A 19,531-nucleotide genomic window follows, 5' to 3' on the forward strand; every position below is an offset into this window, starting at 1 on the left:
ATGGTTTATAATTAGTTATACAAATATTGTACAATACAAACTTGATCTTTGATACAACTTTCGTGACAATTCGTGATTAAGATAAGAATTTTTCACTTCATTTAACTAAATAGTACTTGTTAGAACGATCTGAAGATGAGTCTCCTTATATTTTTCCTGATATTATGTAATATATTTATCGGTACTTTCAGCTAATTGAAATTCTGAGTTACAGATGTAGCGAATGCAAATGAAGTACCAAAAGTAACTATACCCAACTTGGGTGAAATCCAAGGAAAATTCGACAACAGTTTAAATGGGAGAAGTTTCTACGCGTTTGAAGGAGTACCCTACGCGCAACCACCTGTCGGGGACCGCAGATTTAAAGTCAGTACTATCACCAATCAACTTACATTATAAATTATGATTTTACCTAGAAACCCGTTCCCCGAAAACCATGGAAAGGTACTTTGATGGCTAAAACCATCTACAAGTGTATGCAGTACGACCAGTACGCGCTACCAGGACACGACCCAGTGACAGGCGACGAAGACTGCCTCTACATCAACATCTACACCCCAACGTTAGACCAAAACGCCAACCTCGACGTCATTATTTACATCCATGGAGGTGCCTTCATGTTCCTCTACGGAGGTTTCTACGGCCCCCATTTCCTCCTCGACAAGAACGTCGTCTTCGTCAACCTAAACTATCGCCTCGGACCTCTAGGTTTCCTAAGTACCGAAGACGACGTAGTACCTGGCAATAACGGAATTCGAGACCAAATTGTGGCTTTAACTTTTATCAAAGACAACGTGAAGTACTTCGGTGGCAATCCCGATTCGATTACCGTTTTTGGAATGTCGGCAGGGGGTGCTAGTACTCACATTCACTACCTCAGCCCCAAATCGAGAGGGCTTTTTCATAGAGCGATGTCTCAGAGTGGTACCGCGCTAAACCCGTGGGTTTTAATGGAACAGCCGCTCCAGAAAACTAAAAAACTTGCTGCCAGTCTTGGGTGTGGGGCCAAAAAGGTTGACCATATGGTGGAATGTTTGAGAAAAAGATCGGGTCGACAAGTTGTAGCGTCAGTGAAGGAGTTTCTACCCTGGTTGTATAATCCGTTTTCGCCGTTTGGGGTCGTGGTGGATAGTTGGTCATCGGATCCGGTGTTACCGGACCACCCTTACAACTTAATCAAAAGTGGAAAAGTGAACGATATACCGTGGATTGTGTCGCAAACCGATTTCGAAGGACTTTATCCTTCTTCAGGTTTGTGAAACGACTTAACGCTTCAGTGGTACTTCACGTTTTCTTACAGATTTTTTGCAAGATCGACATCTACAACAGATTGATACTCGTTGGAATGAGCTTCTACCTTTCATTCTAGACTACAACTATACAGTAGATGCCAAACTTCGCGATGACGTTAGTCAAAAGATCAGAAAGCAGTACTTGGGGGAGAGGAAAGTCGACAAAGACAGTTTCGTTGATTTTACCCATATTTTATCCCATCGATTGTTCGATTTGGATATACAGAAAACTGCCAAACTCCAAGCGAGTGTTGTTTCTTCCCCCATCTACTTCTATCTTTTCACGTACTGTGGGGCACACGCGTGGTACGAAACCATCGCTGAGAGAAGAAAAGACTTCGGGGCTTCTCATGCTGAAGATACTGCTTATCTTGTATCGACGCCTACAGCGGACACAGCGACTACCGAAGAAGATAGATTGATGATTAAATTCTTCGTGGAGATGATGACGTCTTTTGCGAGTACTGGGTGCGTAAATGCAGACATTTTCGAAAATAAAATTAATAATTATTTTGATTTTTCTAGAGTACCGAAGGCTCCCGTTGAGTGGAAACCCATTTCCAAAGATCCAGAAGACGACATTTTTGCTTTGAAAATTGATTCACCGAAAAAAATATCAATGGAACGCGTCGCAGTATCAACAATAGATTTCTGGAAGTCGTTACCGTTCAAAGAAAACGAAAAATTGGTTGCAGACATGAAAGACGAACTCTAATTTTTTCTCATATATGTATATAATATGTTTCTAATTCGAAATTTTTGTTTTTGTTTCAAGATGTAAATATAGTGGGAATAAACTTGCTAATCACGTTGAAGTTCCAAACTGTCGTTTATAAACTTACAAATTTAAGTTGATTACTACAAAAATTTACCCTTTTAGACTTCTTTTAAGTTTTTTGTTGTCGAAATAAGTCTGCACATGTTAAGAAAAAAACAAGAAAAAACGTGGCCCCGCCCACCCACCCTATCTCAATTGTGATTATTTTTTTATTCGTCGTGAGTCAAGACGGGCGGAGCTTAACTGCAAAATTCTTATTTCTCTACGAGAAATTAAAAACATGTTTTTGAGTATCGTGTTATTTAAAAAATACTATGTATATTAAGAAAAATTAAACCAAAGATTAAGTCCCCCTCATCTAAAGAGTAATGAAGTTTTCATTCGTTGCCAGACCTAGGGGCGGAGCCTAATTCCAAAATCCATATTTCCTTACAAAAATTTACCATTTTCAATGTTTTTTAAGTTTCTATGAAGAAAAAAAATCATTACAATTGAGATGGGCGGGGTTTATATTTTACCTTGTTTTTTTCTTAATATAGACAGTACTCTTTGAACAACACAAAACTCAAAAACATGTTTTTAATTTCCTGTAAAGAAACAAGTATTTTCCAGTTAAGCTCCGCCCCCTTGGTTCACTGCGAATAAAAAAAATGATCACAATGGAGACAGGGCGGGTGGGCGGGTTTACATTTTGCATTTTTGTTTTAATATGTGTATAAGGAAATATCGATGCAAAAATGTACCATTTTAACCATGTTCTAAGTTTCTTATTGTAAAAAGTTGGGTATGTATATTAAAAAAAAAAGGAAATTATGGGCCCCGCCCACCTACCCTAACTCACTCAATTCTGATGATTTTTTATTTGTCGCTAAAGAGGGGCAGAGCTTAATTGTAAAATCCTTATTGTTCTACGAGAAATTAACATGCGAATTACGTCCTTAAGTAATCATGTTATACAAAGAAAACTAAATGTATTAATTTTTATTCGTTGTCAGACCAGGGGGCGGAGCGTAATTTCAAAATCAATATTTCCCCATACAAATTTACCATTTTAAAAATGTTTTAAGTTTCTTGTTGGGAAAAGATGACTATACATATTAAGAAAAAAAGGTAAAATATATGCCCCGCCCACCCGCCCTATCTCAATTGTGATGATTTTTTTATGCATCGTGAGCCAAGGGGGCGGAGCCTAATTGCAAAATCCGTATGTCCTTAGAAAAATTTATTGTTTTAAACGTTTTTTAAGTTTCTAAGAATAAGAAAATCATTACAATTGAGATGGGGTGGGTGGGCGGGGTTTATATTTTGCGTTTTTTTTTTCTTAATATACATAGTATTCTTGGAATAACCCGTTACTCAAAAGCATGTTTTAATTTCTTGTAAAGAAATAAGTATTTTCCAGTTAAGCTCCACCCCCTTGGTTCAAGGCGAATAAAAAAAATTATCACAATGGAGACTGGGTGGGTGGGTGGGAAGGCTTACATTTTGCCTTTTCGTTTTAATGTTAGACTTCTTTTCACAACATGAAACTAAAAACATGTTTAAATGGAAAATTTGTATAAGGAGATATCGATGCAAAAATGTACCATTTTAACCATGTTCTAAGTTTCTTGCTGTAAAAAGATGGCTACGTATATTAAGAAAAACAGGCAAAATATGAACCCCGCCCACCCACCCTATCTCAATTCTGATGATTTTTTTATTCGTCGTAAGCCGAAGAGGGGCGGAGCCTAATTGCAAAATCCGTATTTCCTTACAAAAATTTACCATTTTAAACATGTTTTAAGTTTCTAACAATAAAAAAAATCATCACAATTGAGATGGGTGGGTGGGCGGGGTTTATATTTTACCCTTTTTTTCTTAATATACATAGAATTCTTTGAAACACACATTTTTTACAAGAAATTAAAATCATGTTTTTAATTTCTTGTAAAGAAACAAGTATTTTCCAGTTAAGCTCCGCCCCCTCGGTTCACGGCGAATAAAAAAAATCATCACAATGGAGACAGGGCGGGTGGGCGGGTTTACATTTTGCCTTTTTGTTTTAATATGTGTATAAGGAAATATCGATGCAAAAATGTACCATTTTAACCATGTTCTAAGTTTCTTGTTGTAAAAAGTTGGGTATGTATATTAAAAAAAAAGAAAATATGGGCTCCGCCCACCCACTCTATCTCAGTTCTCAGATTTCTTTACAAAAATTTACCATTTTAAACATGTTTTAAGTTTCTAACAATAAAAAAAAATAATCACAATTGAGATGGGGACGGTTTAAATGTTTTAAATTTCCTGTAAAGAAACAAGTATTTTCCAATTAAGCTCCGCCCCTTGGTTAACTACGAATAAAAAAATCATCACAATTGAGACAGGGCGGGTGGGCGGGCTTATATTTTACTTTTTGTTTTAATAGGTCTTGTGTAGGCTTCATTTCACAACGTGAAACTTAAAACATGTTTAAAATGGAAAATTTGTATAAGGAGACATATCAATGCAAGAATGTACCATTTTAATCACGTTATAGGTTTCTTATTGTAAAAAGATGGCCATGTATACTAAAAAAAAACAAATATGAGCCCCACCCACCCACCCTATCCCAATTCTGATGATTTTTTATTCGTTGTCAGGCCGAGGGGCGGAGCGTAATTTCAAAATCGATATTGTCCCGTACAAATTTACCATTATAAACATTTTTAAGTTTCTTGTTGTGAAAACATGACTATACATGACTATACATGTTAAGAAAAAGAGGTAAAATATAAGCCCCGCCCACCCGCCCTTTGGCAATTGTGATGATTTTTTTATGCATCGTGAGCCAAGGGGGCGGAGCCTAATTGCAAAATCCGTATTTCTTTAGAAAAATTTACCATTTTAAACGTTTTTTGAGATTCTAAGAATAAAAAAATAATTACAATTGAGATGGGGTGGGTGGGTGGGGTTTATATTTGGCCTGTTTTTCTTAATATACATAAAATTCTTAGAACAACACGATAATCAAAAACATGTTTTTAATTGCTTGTAAAGAAACAAGTAATTTCCAGTTAAGCTCCGTCTCTTTGGTAAACGGCAAATAAGAAAAAACATCACAATTGAGACAGGGTGGGTGGGCGGGCTTATATTTTTTATTACATGAAACGTAAAACATGTTTAAAATGGAAAATTTGTATAAGGAAAAATCGAATGCATATTAAGCAAAAAAGGCAAAGTATGAGCACCACCGCAATTTGATTGGTTGAAAACCCAACGTCAACGGCAATGTAAGTGACGTCAGCGACCAGCTGCCCCGGTTACGTATTGTGTACACCAGCATTTTTCCGATTTCGTGTATTACGTAACGATAGACACACAAAAAATAAATAATCAAAAATCAATTATTAACAACTTTGTATAGTAAATTATCAAAAACAAACTAGTATTTTCGTTACAACATGAATAATTATATTTTTTAATAGTCGATTTACCCCAGGCAACCAGCAATACATCTTGCGTCACTTGAACCACTTCCCCCATCCCTCTGACATAACCTCACTTTCACAAAAACAATAACATGATTCTAGGAAAAATCGTCGAATCTGGCAGCCACCTCCACCGCAGATTCTTCCACATATCTAGGTCTCTTCTCTGGAACATCACCCAGTGTCCAGAACTCGACACCGACTACTTATGCAACCCCCACAATGCACAAGAAATTTCGGACAATATTACAGCTCGGAAGGGCGTCGGCGACATTAATCTAGTCCACGAATTGAAACAAAAGTTAAGTCAGTTGAATACCCAAGACACAATGTACGAATCCACCCAGAAGCAACTTTATTCAGAGTTGCTTAAAATCCCAAACCGGACTCATCCGGAGGTCGCCGGGTATAACAACGACCCCAAAATCGTGAAAGAAGTTGGTAATAAACCAAACCCCGACACTGACTTGAAAGAGTTTCAAGAAATCACGAAACGCCTAAAATTGGTGCGCACCGATCAACTTGGTAATCTTTCAGGAAATAAAAGTTACTACTTGTTGGGGGAACTGGCGGAGCTTGAACATGCCCTTGTTCGTTACGTAGTCGCTGATTTAATTAAAAACAAGTTTGAGTTGATTTCAGTGCCTGATATTTTACCCAGAGAGGTTATTGAGGGTTGTGGAATGAACACCCGAGGGGCGCGGACTCAGGTTTGTGTTCTGACTATTGCAAACAGTTACTTAGTTTGATTGTAGGTGTACACGCTCGACGAACGGTTGCATGGACCCGACCTATGTCTCTCAGGGACTTCAGAAATGGCTTTAGCTGGTTATCTTTCTAATCAAACTTTATCCCATGACCGTTTACCACTGAAATTGGCGGCTGTGAGTCGGTGCTACCGGGCTGAAACTTCTAACCTTCTTGAAGAACGAGGGATTTATAGGGTTCATGAATTTACTAAAGTGGAAATGTTTGTGGTGTCATCACCTGAAGCGTCTCATGATGTACTGGAAGAAATTAGACAAATTCAGGAGGGTTGTTTTGGGTCTTTGGGGCTACATTTTAAGGTTTTGGATATGCCTGCGCACGAATTGGGGGCTCAGGCCTATAGGAAGTACGATATTGAGGCTTGGCTTGCTGGTAGACAGATCTATGGCGAGATTTCAAGTTGTAGTAATTGTTTAGATTACCAATCGCGACGTTTGGGGGTTAGGTATAGCAAAAACGACAGTGTAGGTTTTGTGCATACTTTAAATGGTACGGCTTGCGCAATTCCAAGGTTGTTGATAGCGTTGGTTGAAGGTGGGCAACAGAAAAACGGGACAATCGCTATTCCGGATGTGTTACATAAATACATGGGTAAAAATGTGATAGGTAAACAAAAGAAAATACCAGAGTTGAAGTTAATAAAAAATAAAAAGTAGTAGGGTGTGGCTTTTATTAACACCTTAGATACAAGTTTAATATCTACATTTACAATAATTTAAATATTTTAATGGTTAAAACTATGTAATGGGAAAATAGACATAACATCTTGATGGTATTTACATTTATATACACCTAGTTATAATGGGGGTGAGAGAAAACGTGTGCTCTCTACATCAACCATCAATGGGCATTCCCACGTCGCCATTTTGGATTTTTCGAGCGCGCCAAATTCGACGTTAAACCTACGCGCACTTAATTTACTCTCTAGTGTTAAAAAAAACTGCCATGGCGACTGTAGAAATAGCGTATGAGTACGACACCGTTTGCGACACAACCAGTACTCATTAACACCTTGAGTGAAAAGTTATGGCACAAACAGCACCCTAAAAGGGGTCAGTTTTCGTAATTTTCCGAAAAAGTGCTTCAACAGTAAAGCAACATTCAATATCCTATATATATTTATATAAAAAAAAAAACACTAAAACGTTCCATAATCTCAGCGTTCGAAGCATCGCTACGTCATGAATCGATGTATTAAAGTCTTGATAGGTGATTCACAGCCAATTAACTACAGTGTCAAAGCCACTGCCAGCAGGCTGCTTGACTAGAAAAACCTGGTCACACTTACTTCGTAAATGTAATACAGCCGTTTAAATTCATCCTTCACTAGCGAATTGGCAAAAATATACGCTTCTAACAACCTAGAAGCTTTCGATATCTGTACAATAAATTCTAGGACGGAAATAATAACGGAATTGAGCAAAAACAATGAAACCCTGTTGCACGAGCAGGAATAGACTGCAGGAGAAAGGGGAAGATTACTGTACAGATAAGGAATTGGCAGTTTATCTCGTCGAAACAATTGAGTTAGTTCAGAAGTTTGTGTCGTAATCGGAGCGGCGTCTTCCGTAGCCTCCGTGGCTACTTCCGGGGTTGTTGCCATAGTAGGTGTTGTAGTAGAACCCGTTCCATTCGGAGCGCCAGCTGTCGTACAAATTAGACATGCTGTTGTCGTGGATAGAACCAGAGGATCTCTGCAAACACAGCGTTAACACGAACCACAACTCATCCCAGTGAGTACCTTCTTGGCAAGTTTGGGTTCAAACCCGCGGTCGTTCCACACATCCTCCATGTTATACAAGTCATCAGCGCCGTAGTTGTCAAAACCACCCATATGGTTTTTGTTCAATTCGTTCAACATGTCTTCAGTCAGAGGAACCGGAGCCTTCTTCTTGGCATTCTTTTGGCGGTTCACCAGCTACAAAATTTCCACTGAAGTACTAAGTAGCAAAAGTACGACCAAACTTACCACCGTTACTCCAAAGATGATGACGAAAAGAAGAGACGCTAGCCCGATTACAATAACAGCGATTGCCCATTGTGGTAACAAGATGTTGTCTTCGGCGAAGCCCACTGTCGGGTAGGCTTGCTTAGGCAGTACTAAGAAAAAACAATAAAACTTCTGCTAGACGCTCTATCTTACGAACAACGTACCAACAAAGTCGGTGTACTTCGGATCAACTATAAACCGTCCCAAGCTCAATTTCCCCTCGATTTTTGTCGTTTCGTTCAAAGACTTCGCCTCTCTAGTGGATGCCGGATTGCTCAAAGCATCATCTAGCGAGTCGTGGAAGAGTTTCTTAATTTCAAGCGTATCGATTTGTCTTCCTAGATCGTTCAGTTCCACTAAATAATCAACCAGAACACTCCCTTCGCTAAACCCGTCTATTCGAATCTTCTTGTACCACTTGTTCAGCATATTCGAACGACCGAAAACGTCCTCAAGCTGCAACAAACGTATTACAACTAGTCGGTGAAATGTTAGCTTTCTACCTGCACTTGCACTTCGTTTGCCAAAATTTGCCACTCTTGGGTATTCCGATCTAGTAGCTCCGGAACCCATTTGGCACCACCTATCAGTTTGATGGTACCAGCTAAATCACACTCGCCTTCACACACTCCCGGAGTTGTGGGTTTAGGTGTCGTGGTTGTCGTCGTTGTGGTGGTCGTAGTCGTCGTGGTACTCGTCGTAGTGTCAGTTGCTGTGGTACTAGTGGACGCGGCTCTCGCGGCTTCTAAAAGTTTCTCGATCGAAATCGGTGTGGTTGATGGGGTCGGCCAACCCGTGAACTCAGTCGTAGCTCTGGAAAAACAACCCCAATATAACTATATTACAAGGGAAGAGTACAAACCTGGATGGCCATCCTTTTTGGATCGACGGCGGTGTTACTTGAGGTTCTTCGGGATTCGACGCCTTCGGCGTCGTTAATCTGGTAGCTGATTTTCTAGTGCCTCCTCCCGGTCGACTAGGGAACACCACTTTGAAACCACCGCCTGACGGTTTACTTGTAGTGGAAGTGGTACTAGTGGTACTCGAAGTGGTTATCTCTCTAGTACCAGCTGGAAGGTCTTTCAACTTAAACCCAGGCGGTAGAAGACTCGGTGGTACTTTTTCTGCCACCGTCGTCAAAGGTTTCTGCGTAGTCCTGGCCTTATACCCTGGTGGTAGGAACGCACTAACATCCAGCGGTTTCGCTTCAGCGAATAAGTTATCCACCCCTTTGGTTTTGGGAGGGCCGCTGGGTTTAAAACCTGGTGGCAGTAACGCGCTTATATCGTCTACGGGTTTCGCTTTCGCTAATAAACTCTCCACTGATTTCGTCTTCTCAGTGGTTGACGTTTTGAAAGACTTGTAACCAGGTGGCAAAAACGACGAAATGTCATCCTGTTTAGCGACTTTCACTGATTTATCTTTTTTGTTTGAGTCTTCAGGAGGTTTGTAGCCTGGTGGAAGGAACGCGGAAATATCGTCTGGTTTGGCTTTGCTTATAACTTTGTCAACTATGGAGGTGTTTTCGGTCTTTGGAGTGGTACTAGATGGTTTGTACCCAGGTGGCAAAAATGCAGCAATGTTGTCGTTTTTAATAATATCAAAGAGAGTTTTGTTTTGCGTTTCGTCGGCTTTAGGTTGTTTGACTTTGCCTAGGATTTCTGCAAGTAGTCGCGAGCTGTCGTCTTTTTCTTTAGAAGCGGGTTTGTAACCTGGTGGGAGGAAAGCGGTGACGTCCTGGACAGTTATTTTGGTGTTGTTTGATAATCCCGACGAGCGTCCTGTGGTTGAATTTTTGACTTCGTCTCGTGGGGGTTCATCGCCTTGTGGAATATCTAAATTAATAGAAGACTGTGTGGTGGTGGTTTTTCTGTTTTGATATTTCGGTTTGAAACCAGGCGGCAACAAGCCTGATAAATCTTCCTGTCTGAAGGTTTCGTACGTTTTCTTAGGCCGAGACGTTGTCGAGGGTCTAGCGAATGGTGAGAATTTCCGAATTTGTACGACAGGTAAAGACGGTTTCGTCGTGGTACTAGACGAAAGTGGTGGTTCAGGCGACGTGATACCTACATCCAACATAGTTGTAGCTATTTTGTCAGACATGTTCTCAGTTATGACCGCTATATTGTTTCCTTCGTTGTTGAACCCACCTGTTAATAAACTACTCGACAAGTCCGATTGCACCCGATCTAGTTTATCGATAAGACTTTCAGTAGACGTTTTCGTTTTCGTAGTAGTCGGTGGTAAGGTCGTCGTCGCTATTTCTTCAGTTGTCGTTTCAACATCTTCCTCTTCTTCGTTTAGAAGCTTCAGTCTTTGATCTTGTTCAACGTTCGGTGATGGTAAATAACGCGCCCCTGATACACTACGACTAGTTTGTACTGAAGCCACTACTACCCACGTATCTGTACTATTTTCACCGTCGATTCCCGTAGCTACAGTAGGCAGAGGTGTAACAGAAGGTATAATAGTATTATTGACAACGCTTTTCGTTGTAACTACGGACACCACGACCTCCGGAGCATCCATAATATCGTCAGTTTTGTTGTTTTCTACTACAAGCGAAGACGCTTCTGCGCGAATTGTAGTTACAGGCTCCTCTGTAATATTGTCAATGATCGTAGTATCAACGAATTGTTGAAAATTGTCGTCTTTAACCATAGTCGATGGTTTGGTTGTCACAATTTCATATGTCTTATTCGATACCTTGGTTTCGTCTTCGTTACTAGCAGCGTAGTCCTCATCACGTATATCGTTGTTTTCTTCAGAAGTTTTCGGTGCTTCTTCCTCAGACGTTCCTTCGTGCTCTTCAGACCCGACGTAGTCTTCACTTTCTTCGTGCGACTCGCTGTGATCTACCTCTTTAGAATCATCAAATTGTTCTTCGGGATGTTTTTCCTGCGAATCAAACTCCACGGCTTTGTTTTCTTCGGACTGGGCAAGTTCGTCTTCATCGTGCTGATCTTCCACTTCGGGATGCAGTTCTTGTGAGTTACCCACACCCAGCTCTTCTTTCTCGGGATGTTCTTCCGAGTTTTGTTGTTTCGGTAGTTCCGGACTATCTACTTCTTCGATCGACTCTTGTACTGGATCTTGAACACGCAGCTGCGTTTCTGTGGAATCTTCTTTTTCTGTTTCCTTCGAATTGTTTGAAACGATTTCGTGTTGCTCCCCGGATTGAATATAATCCGGATCTAGAGTTGTATCGTAGTCGTAGTCCACAGTCACTTCGTCATGGTTGTGCGTCGGAGCTTCCGTAGGTTTCGACTTGACAACTTCCACTAAATCGTCGTTGTGAGAATTAGCACTAGGGTTCTTAATGGGTTCTTCCAACAGCGGTTCCAAATCTAACCCGTTTTTCGACGTGGTGGTACTTTTCGGTACGAAAGGTTTCTTGTTGGGTTTCAAGTTAAAAGCAAGCGGTTTATTTGTGGGTTTCGTGCTCGGACTGAACCGGTTTTTCCTTTCTGCTGGGGTTGTAGGGTTCGTCGAAGTTGTGGGTTTTGGCACGAACGGAGTCTTGGTGGTAATAAACACATCGCCGTTGTTATTAACGAAGTAATCCTTGACATGAGTCGCTTTCTTGGTAGAATCCGGAGCAAAAATTCTAGTTCGATGGTTCAAGAAACTAGCTCTTGGTCTTCCTCCGATTTGTACGGTGTTGGATTTTTCTGTAACGTCTAGGTTTTGGTTGACGCTCTCCTGCGACTGACTTGTCGGATTGAACGAAGACGGTTTAAATTCGTCGTACCGCGGAGGTAGTTCTGCTGGGCTCTGGAGCGTGATCTCCCCTAGGAAAGTCTCAGTCTGCGACGGATTTCTGTTATGGGAGTGTGAAAACAGGTGGGAATAATTCGGACGATGGGTGGATGGCGTTACAGCGTCTTGTGGTCTAAAAGGAGCAGGCTGCGAACTGCGAAAGAACTGTGGATGAAACGTGAAGTGCGGCGGCGATTTCGTAGTAATTCGGTACTGAGGAAGAGTTTGTTGAAGGTGATAGGGTAAATCCGAAGTTTGAAGATCCTTCTGCGGGAGGTAAGAATCGATCTGTTGGAACGTCGAAGAGGGTCGGAAGGGGTTGAAATCGTTCTGATTCTGCTGGTAGTTGGGTATGTATTGGGTGTCCGCCGGGCCGGTGATGATGTACTCCTGACCTAAAAAAAAAGATTGCGTCAGAGACGTGCTAAACTAATTTAGAGAAAAACGATATGATTGGAAGACAAAGGGGAACTGAAGCGGCAAGTTAACGCAATAACGAACGAAAATAACGGGATTTAGGAAGGTGGAGATCGTCAAAATTGTCGTAAATTACCATGCGTTTACACGTAACAAAGCTGGGTCTGCACTTCGTTAATATTCGCTGCGTACGGACGACAAATAAGCGTCCTATAAATAGGGAACGACCTACACGTCCTAGAAATGGATTTTCTATAACAACGTAAGTTCCGTTGTGAAACCCATAAATCATTTTTGGGCACCTGATCCGCATTGGAATGTTATTAAAACCGTAATGATAACACATGGTCGCGTCACGAGTATGGTGCCGAATAAATAATGGAATTAGAAGAGAAGAGGACGTGAATTGGCCATCGACCGTTAATGAGTTATTAGGACTTTCCTACGCGATAGTGACCCTGCTATATTGATAATTTTCAATACCGGAACTTTCCGGGAGTTGTTAATTAAATCGGCCAGAACGGCCGTGTATAATTGTAATGAACTCATTCAACGAGTTCGGCAGTTCCTATTTCATTCTATTGCGTTCATTAAAAAAGTTTATTGAAAGCTATCGGAGATGAAATGAAGACGTGCTGACCGGGTTTTAAATTTGATACCGCACTTGGTGAAATTCTTTCGTTTTGACTAGTGGTCGAATCAATCTCTCATGTTCATTAAAGCAGTTCTGCGGAAAGCAATCGCTTATTGAAAGCTATCAAGCAAATGGAATTTCTAGCAGCCCCTGCTAACCTTTTAAAACCGGCCAAATCTTGCGCCGATGTTTGTTTTAAAAATAATATCACTGCACCCCCGAGGCAGCAAATAAACAAACTTTGTGTTCCCCAGTCGGTGAGTTTGTTGTTCCAACCCTCGCGACGTTATCCATCTTTATTTTTGCCTTTTTCTTGAGAGAAATATTAATAAGGGTGGAATGTCTGCACTCCTAGCACTATTTTAATTTCGCAGCGTCCTCTCTTTAGCATAACCTGATTAATCGCAATAGATTATAAAGTTTGAGAGCGTCCACGCCTGAGGACTCGTTCCAGATTTACATTAAATAAAGATTTCGTTACGCAAACCAGAAGTTTGGAAACGTGCTGGAGATAATAACAAGTGGAAGAATCTTAATTAAAAGTTTTATTAGGATTTCGCGCCTCCCGATATTAATTTTTGGCTGGAAGCCGGAGCACCTTCTCAGCTTTGTTTGCTTTCAATTAGAGCAATTAATCGAAAAAAGTCAACCGCCTTCATAATTACGCCGGCACAGTGTTGACTAATCCCAGCGGCTCAAGAACACATTGTGGAAGTTTATCAGGAACGGGGGAGCGGAGGCCCCTGAGACTGTCCTCGAAGCGACGGAACTTTTAAACTCTTCCATAACAAGTTGTCGGCAACAAATCATCAACTTTCGCCTCGTCTATTTGCTTGTATCTCTTTTTGCGGAGTAACAGAAAAGTATTTGAAGGGCGAGCGAAAAAACGGGACGATAATTGGAAAAGTATCCGTGTTTTCGGCTTGTTGTAAATCTTGGATGAGTAAATACTTTCGACAACTTTTAACGAACATTAAATAATCGATACGGAAATATTACGGATTCTGACGTCACGGGAACGGTAAGCGAGCATTTCCCGATAGGAAACGCCAACTTGGCAGAGATACGATATGCTCGGAAAATCTAATTTTTAACGCAAGTTACAGGTTTGCATGGGTTTTCGGCTGGAACGATTTACTTGTGACAGGAAATAGCATAAACTAACTGCTTCGAGATTTTTTATTTCGTTAGAATTAACGGCTTTCTGTATCTTTATTATATTTTTGTTTGAAGTTCTCAAGATTTTGACGTTTTTCTTGTTTAGTTTTTTCCTTAAACAGTAAGATAAACATAGTAGTAAGAATATAGTAGGGGCGAGCAGGCTAAGGAGGTTAGGTTAGGTTAGGTTAAGTTAGTTCAGGTCAGGTCAGATCGGGTCGGGTCAGTTCGGGTCGAGTCGGAGTCCGGTGATTTACTTCGAGTTTTGGTTTACTGAGATTTTGACCTCAAATTTCAACCGTTTTTCCCAGATCACAAGCTTCTATTAAAATCAAGACTGATGATAATTTTTTCGTAGCTTTCTTCTTTAAGTTGTTTAACTTTCGTCTCATAATTACATAAAGTTTAAAACTGGGTTAAGAAACGACATGAGATAAAATCTAATTCGTCGTATTTGTATCAAAACTGCAGGTTTCTGTGGGTAAACGGCATTCTTTGTTATGTAATTCACATTTACTTTTATTATTATAGTTGATCTACTGATTATAACTATTATAGAACATTAACTAAATTTTACTTAGACAACTTCTGTAGAAAATTGACGACATAGTTCCAAACAATTATCGACCGTAATCTATTTGCCTGAGATTTTGGTAGTTTTTTGAGTCAAACTGATTGAGTTTGTAAAATAAAAATTTATCCGGTTAGAAATGAATAAAATTTGACATTTCTGATGAGTGTATTTACATTGAAGTGAAATTATAAAAAAAAAATTGGTCGAAAGTTATTTCGGCAGAACTTCCCTCGCTTCTAAAATACAGTCCAACAAATATTGCTTCTTATAAAAATGCTAAAATTTTGCGGAATTTTACTTTTTCGTGTTAACCTTTATGGAGTAAAAACAATATAGAAGGTACTAGTCACAGTGTATAGGTACAGGTTTCACCTTCTTAAAAAAATACAGTTGAAAACCCCAAGAAGATATAATTTTCTACAAAAAAGACACTTGGGGCCCGAGAAGGTTTTCCATTGAAAAAAGACGCACAAGTTGGGACAACCCAGAAGGTTTCACATTCCTAAAAAAAAGACATTTGGCGCCTCTGAGAAGATTTTACATTGAAAAAAAAAGACAATTAGGACCCCGAGAAGGTTTCACATTCTTAAAAAATTCGTTTGGGGTCCCCGAGAAGATTTTACATTTTTGGAAAAGGCAGTTGGGGTCCCCGAGAAAGTTTCACATTAAAAAAAATATATTTGGGGCCCCGAGAAGGTTTTACATTTTTAAAAAAAGACAGTTGGGCCCCCGAGAAGATTTCACATTTTTAAAAAATACGTTTGGGGCCCCCGAGAAGGTTTTATATTTTTAAAACAGACGGTTGGGACCCCCGACAAGGTTTCACATTAAAAAAAAAACATTTAGGCCCCTCGAGAAGGTTTTACATTTTTAAAACCTACAGTTGGGACCCCGAGAAGGTTTTACATTAAAGAAAACACAGTTGGGACAACCCAGAAGGTTTCACATTTTCAAAAAAAAAACAATTGGGACCACGAGAAGGTTTCATATTCTTAAAAAAAGACAGTTGGGGCCCCTGAGAAGGTTTCACATACCTAAAAAAAAAACATTTGGCGCCCCCGACAAGGTTTTATATTTTAAAAAAAGACAATTGGGCCCTTCGAGAAGGTTCTACGTTTTCAAAAAGACAGTTGGGCCCCCGAGAAGGTCGTACATAAAAAAAATACATTTGGTGCCCCCGAGAAGGTTTCACATTTTTAAAAAATTCGTTTGGGGCCCCCGAGAAGGTTTTACATTTTTGGAAAAGGCAGTTGGGGTCCCCGAGAAGGTTTCATGTTAAAAAAAAATACGTTTGGGGCCCCCGAGAAGGTTTTACATTTTTAAACAAGACAATTTGGCCCCCGAGAAGGTTTCACATTTTTAAAAAATACGTTTGGGGCCCCCGAGAAGGTTTTATATTTTTAAAAAGGACAATTCGGGGTCACGAGAAGGTTTCACATTAGGAAAATACGTTTGGAGCCCCCGAGAAGGTTTTCCATTTTTAAAAAAGACAATTGGGAACCCCGAGAAAATTTCACATTCTTAAAAAATACGTTTTGGGCCCCCAGGAAGGTTTTGTATTTTTAAAAAAGACATTTGGGATCCTCGAGAATGTTTCACGTTAAAAAAATACATTTGGGCCCCCGAGAAGGTTTTATATTTTTAAAGAAGACAATTGGGATCCCCGAGAAGGTTTCACATTCTTACAAAATTCATTTGGGGCCCCTGAGAAGGTTTTACATTTTTAAAACCGACAGTTGGGACCCCCGAGAAGGTTTTACATCCTCAAAAAATTACGTTTGGTGCCCCCGAGAAGGTTTCACATTAAAAAAATTACATTTAGGGCCCCCGAGAAGGTTTTAGATTTTAAAAAAAGACAATTTTGGGGCCCAGGAGAAGTTTCCACATTCTTAAAAAGTACGTTTGGGGCTCCCGGGAAGGTTTTACATTTTTAAAAAAGACAATTGGGACCCCCGAGAAGGTTTTACATTTAAAAAAAATTACGTTTGGTGCCCCCGAGAAGGTTTTACATTTTTAAAACAGACAGTTGGGACCCCTGAGAAGGTTTTACATTAAAAAAACAGATGGGCCCCCGAGAAGGTTTCACATAAAAAAAGACACATTTGTGACTTCCGAGAAGGTTTTACATTTTTGAAATAGACAATTGGGATCCCGGAGAAGGTTTCACATTGTTAAAAAAATACTTTGGGACACCCAAGAAGGTTGTACATTTAAAAAAAAACAGATGGGACCCTCGAGAAGGTTTTACATTTTCAAAATAGGCAATTGCCCCCCCCCCCCGAGAAGATTTCAAATTCTTTAAAAAAATACATTTAGGGCCCCCGAGAAGGTTTTACATTTCGAAAAGATACATTTGGGACCCCCGAGAAGGTTTTACATTAAAAAAAAACAGATGGGACCCCCGAGAAGGTTTCACATAAAGAAAAAGACATTTGGTGCTCTCGAGAAGGTTTTAAATTTTTAAAATAGACAATTGGGACCCCCCGAGAAAGTTTCAAATTCTTAAAAAAAATACATTTAGAGCCCCCGAGAAGGTTTTACATTAAAAAAGATACATTTAGGGTCCTCGAGAAGGTTTTCCATTTTTAAAATAGACAATTGCCCCCCCCCCCCGAGAAGATTTCAAATTCTTAAAAAAAAAATTTAGGGCCCCTGAGAAGGTTTTACATCTTTAAAAAAATACATTTGGCACCCCCGAGAAGGTTGTACATTTAAAAAAAAACAGAAGGGACCCTCGAGAAGGTTTCACATAAAAAAAGAGATTTGGGGCTTCCGAGAAGGTTTCAAATTCTTAAAAAAAATACATTTAGGGCCCCCGAGAAGGTTTTACATTAAAAAAAAATACATTTGGGGCCCTCGAGAAGGTTTTCCATTTTTAAAAAAGGCAATTGGGAACCCCGAGAAAATTTCACATTCTTAAAAAATACGTTTGGGGCCCCCAGGAAGGTGTTACATTAAAAAAAAAACATTTGGGATCCTCGAGAACGTTTCACGTTAAAAAAAATACATTTGGGCCCCCCGAGAAGACTTTACATTTTTGGAAAAAAGGCAGTTGGGGTTTTACATTCTTAAAAAATACGTTTGGGGTCCCCGAGAAAGTTTTACATTTTTAAAACCGACAGTTGGGACCCACGAGAAGGTTTTACATTAAAAAAAAAAATACGTTTGGAGATCCCGAGAAGGTTTTGCATTAAAAAAAAAAAACAAATCGGACCCCCGAGAAGGTTTCACATTAAAAAAATACATTTGGGGCCCCTGAGAAGATTTTACATTTTTAAAACCGACAGTCGGGACCCCCGAGGTTTCATATTGAGAAAACATGCATTTTGGGGCCCGTGAGAAGGTTTTACTTTCTAAAAAAATAGTCTAAAGTTATCAAAATTTGATTTTGCGGATTTTATATTTTTTGAAAACCCCTATAACGTGAAATAAACATATGTAAATATGTAATGCTAAAATAAATAAAGTAAATGTAAAGAAGCATGCTACGCATATGTTTCACATAAGTTTTTACTTTACAAAATTTTATGATGACGTCAATCATCATTTTTGTAAGAAAACGTTTTTCAACTTTGGTATAAAATTTTGAGAAAAGTAGAGCAAAATCTCATTATATTTTGCACATTTCGGGTAGATTTATGAATTTAACTCGTTACTGTGGAAATTTGCAATTTAACACCTTTAAATTCCATAAGTTTTTACAAGATTAACAAGGGCAAAATCAGTTTTATCTTAACAAATACAAGGCCAGCCCACCCGGCCCCTATTTTCTCAGAGGATATGTCATTTGCCAAAATCAGTCCTATCTTGCCAAGTACTAGCCCCGCCCACCCGCCCCCTATTTTCTCCGAAGATATATTATTTGCCAAAATCAGTCTTGTCTTACCAAGTACTAACCCCGCCCACCCACCCTCTCTTTTCTCAGAGGATATGTCATTTGCCAAAATCAGTCGTATCTTGCCAAGTACTAGCCCCGCCCACCCGCCCCCTATTTTCTCCGAAGATATATTATTTGCCAAAATCAGTCTTGTCTTACCAAGTGCTAGCCCCGCCCACCCACCCTCTCTTTTCTCAGAGGATATGTCATTTGCCAAAATCAGTCGTATCTTGCCAAGTACTAGCCCCGCCCACCCGCCCCCTATTTTCTCCGAAGATATATTATTTGCCAAAATCAGTCTTGTCTTACGAAATGCTAGCCCCGCCCACCCGCCCCCTCTTTTCTCAGAGGATATGTCATTTGCCAAAATCAGTCTTATCTTGCCAAATACTAGCCCCGCCCACCCACCCCCTATTTTCTCAGAGGATGTCATTTGCCAAAATCAGTCTACAGGTACTAACCCCGCGCACCCGCCCCTTGTTTTCTTACAGGATATGTTATTTGCCAAAATCAGTCTTATCTTGCCAAGTACTAGCCCCGCCCACCCGCCCCTTGTTTTCTTAAAAGAGATGTCGTTGGCCATTTGCTAAGATAAGACTGATTTTGGCAAATGACATAGTCCTCTGAGAAATAGGGGGTGGGTGGGCGGGGCTAGCGCTTGGTCAAAATCTGTCAAATGGCGTCTGTCAAAATCAGATAAAACTGATTTTGGCAGACGCCATACCTTCTGAGAAAACAGAGGGTGGGTGGGCGGGGCTAGTACTTGCTAAGATAAGACTGATTTTGGCAAATGACATAAACTCTGAGAAAATAGGAGGCGGGTGGGCGGGGC

At 40.0% G+C, this 19,531-nt stretch overlaps 3 protein-coding genes across 3 annotated transcripts in view; 2 read left to right on the plus strand and 1 right to left on the minus strand.

Moving 5' to 3' along the window:
• Positions 1-92: 92 nt before the first annotated feature.
• On the plus strand, positions 93-2,115 carry LOC135125129 (venom carboxylesterase-6-like). The gene is made up of 5 exons (XM_064050484.1): positions 93-166; positions 215-366; positions 417-1,251; positions 1,301-1,760; positions 1,818-2,115. Exons 1-5 carry the CDS (start codon positions 136-138, stop codon positions 2,005-2,007), a joined length of 1,668 nt encoding a protein of 555 aa, XP_063906554.1. The 5' UTR covers positions 93-135; the 3' UTR covers positions 2,008-2,115.
• A 3,462-nt stretch (positions 2,116-5,577) lies between these two features.
• LOC135125135 (serine--tRNA ligase, mitochondrial-like) lies at positions 5,578-7,035 on the plus strand. Its single transcript, XM_064050489.1, has 2 exons — positions 5,578-6,232; positions 6,278-7,035. Exons 1-2 carry the CDS (start codon positions 5,615-5,617, stop codon positions 6,944-6,946), a joined length of 1,287 nt encoding a protein of 428 aa, XP_063906559.1. The 5' UTR covers positions 5,578-5,614; the 3' UTR covers positions 6,947-7,035.
• LOC135125134 (mucin-2) overlaps positions 6,944-19,531 on the minus strand; it is a 179,202-nt gene continuing 166,614 nt past the window's right edge. Inside the window, exons 2-7 of the mRNA XM_064050488.1 lie at positions 9,143-12,434; positions 8,784-9,093; positions 8,445-8,736; positions 8,260-8,390; positions 8,032-8,208; positions 6,944-7,984 (exon numbers count right to left, since the gene is read on the minus strand). Of these exons, the coding sequence (XP_063906558.1) occupies positions 7,823-7,984; positions 8,032-8,208; positions 8,260-8,390; positions 8,445-8,736; positions 8,784-9,093; positions 9,143-12,434 (4,364 nt within the window). The 3' untranslated portion in view covers positions 6,944-7,822. The remainder of the gene's footprint in view (positions 7,985-8,031; positions 8,209-8,259; positions 8,391-8,444; positions 8,737-8,783; positions 9,094-9,142; positions 12,435-19,531) is intronic.

The sequence above is a fragment of the Zophobas morio genome, unplaced genomic scaffold (assembly GCF_036711695.1).
Source record: "Zophobas morio isolate AGI-343-1 ecotype UQ-CSIRO unplaced genomic scaffold, CSIRO_AGI_Zmor_V1 ptg000008l, whole genome shotgun sequence".
NCBI lineage: Eukaryota > Metazoa > Arthropoda > Insecta > Coleoptera > Tenebrionidae > Zophobas > Zophobas morio.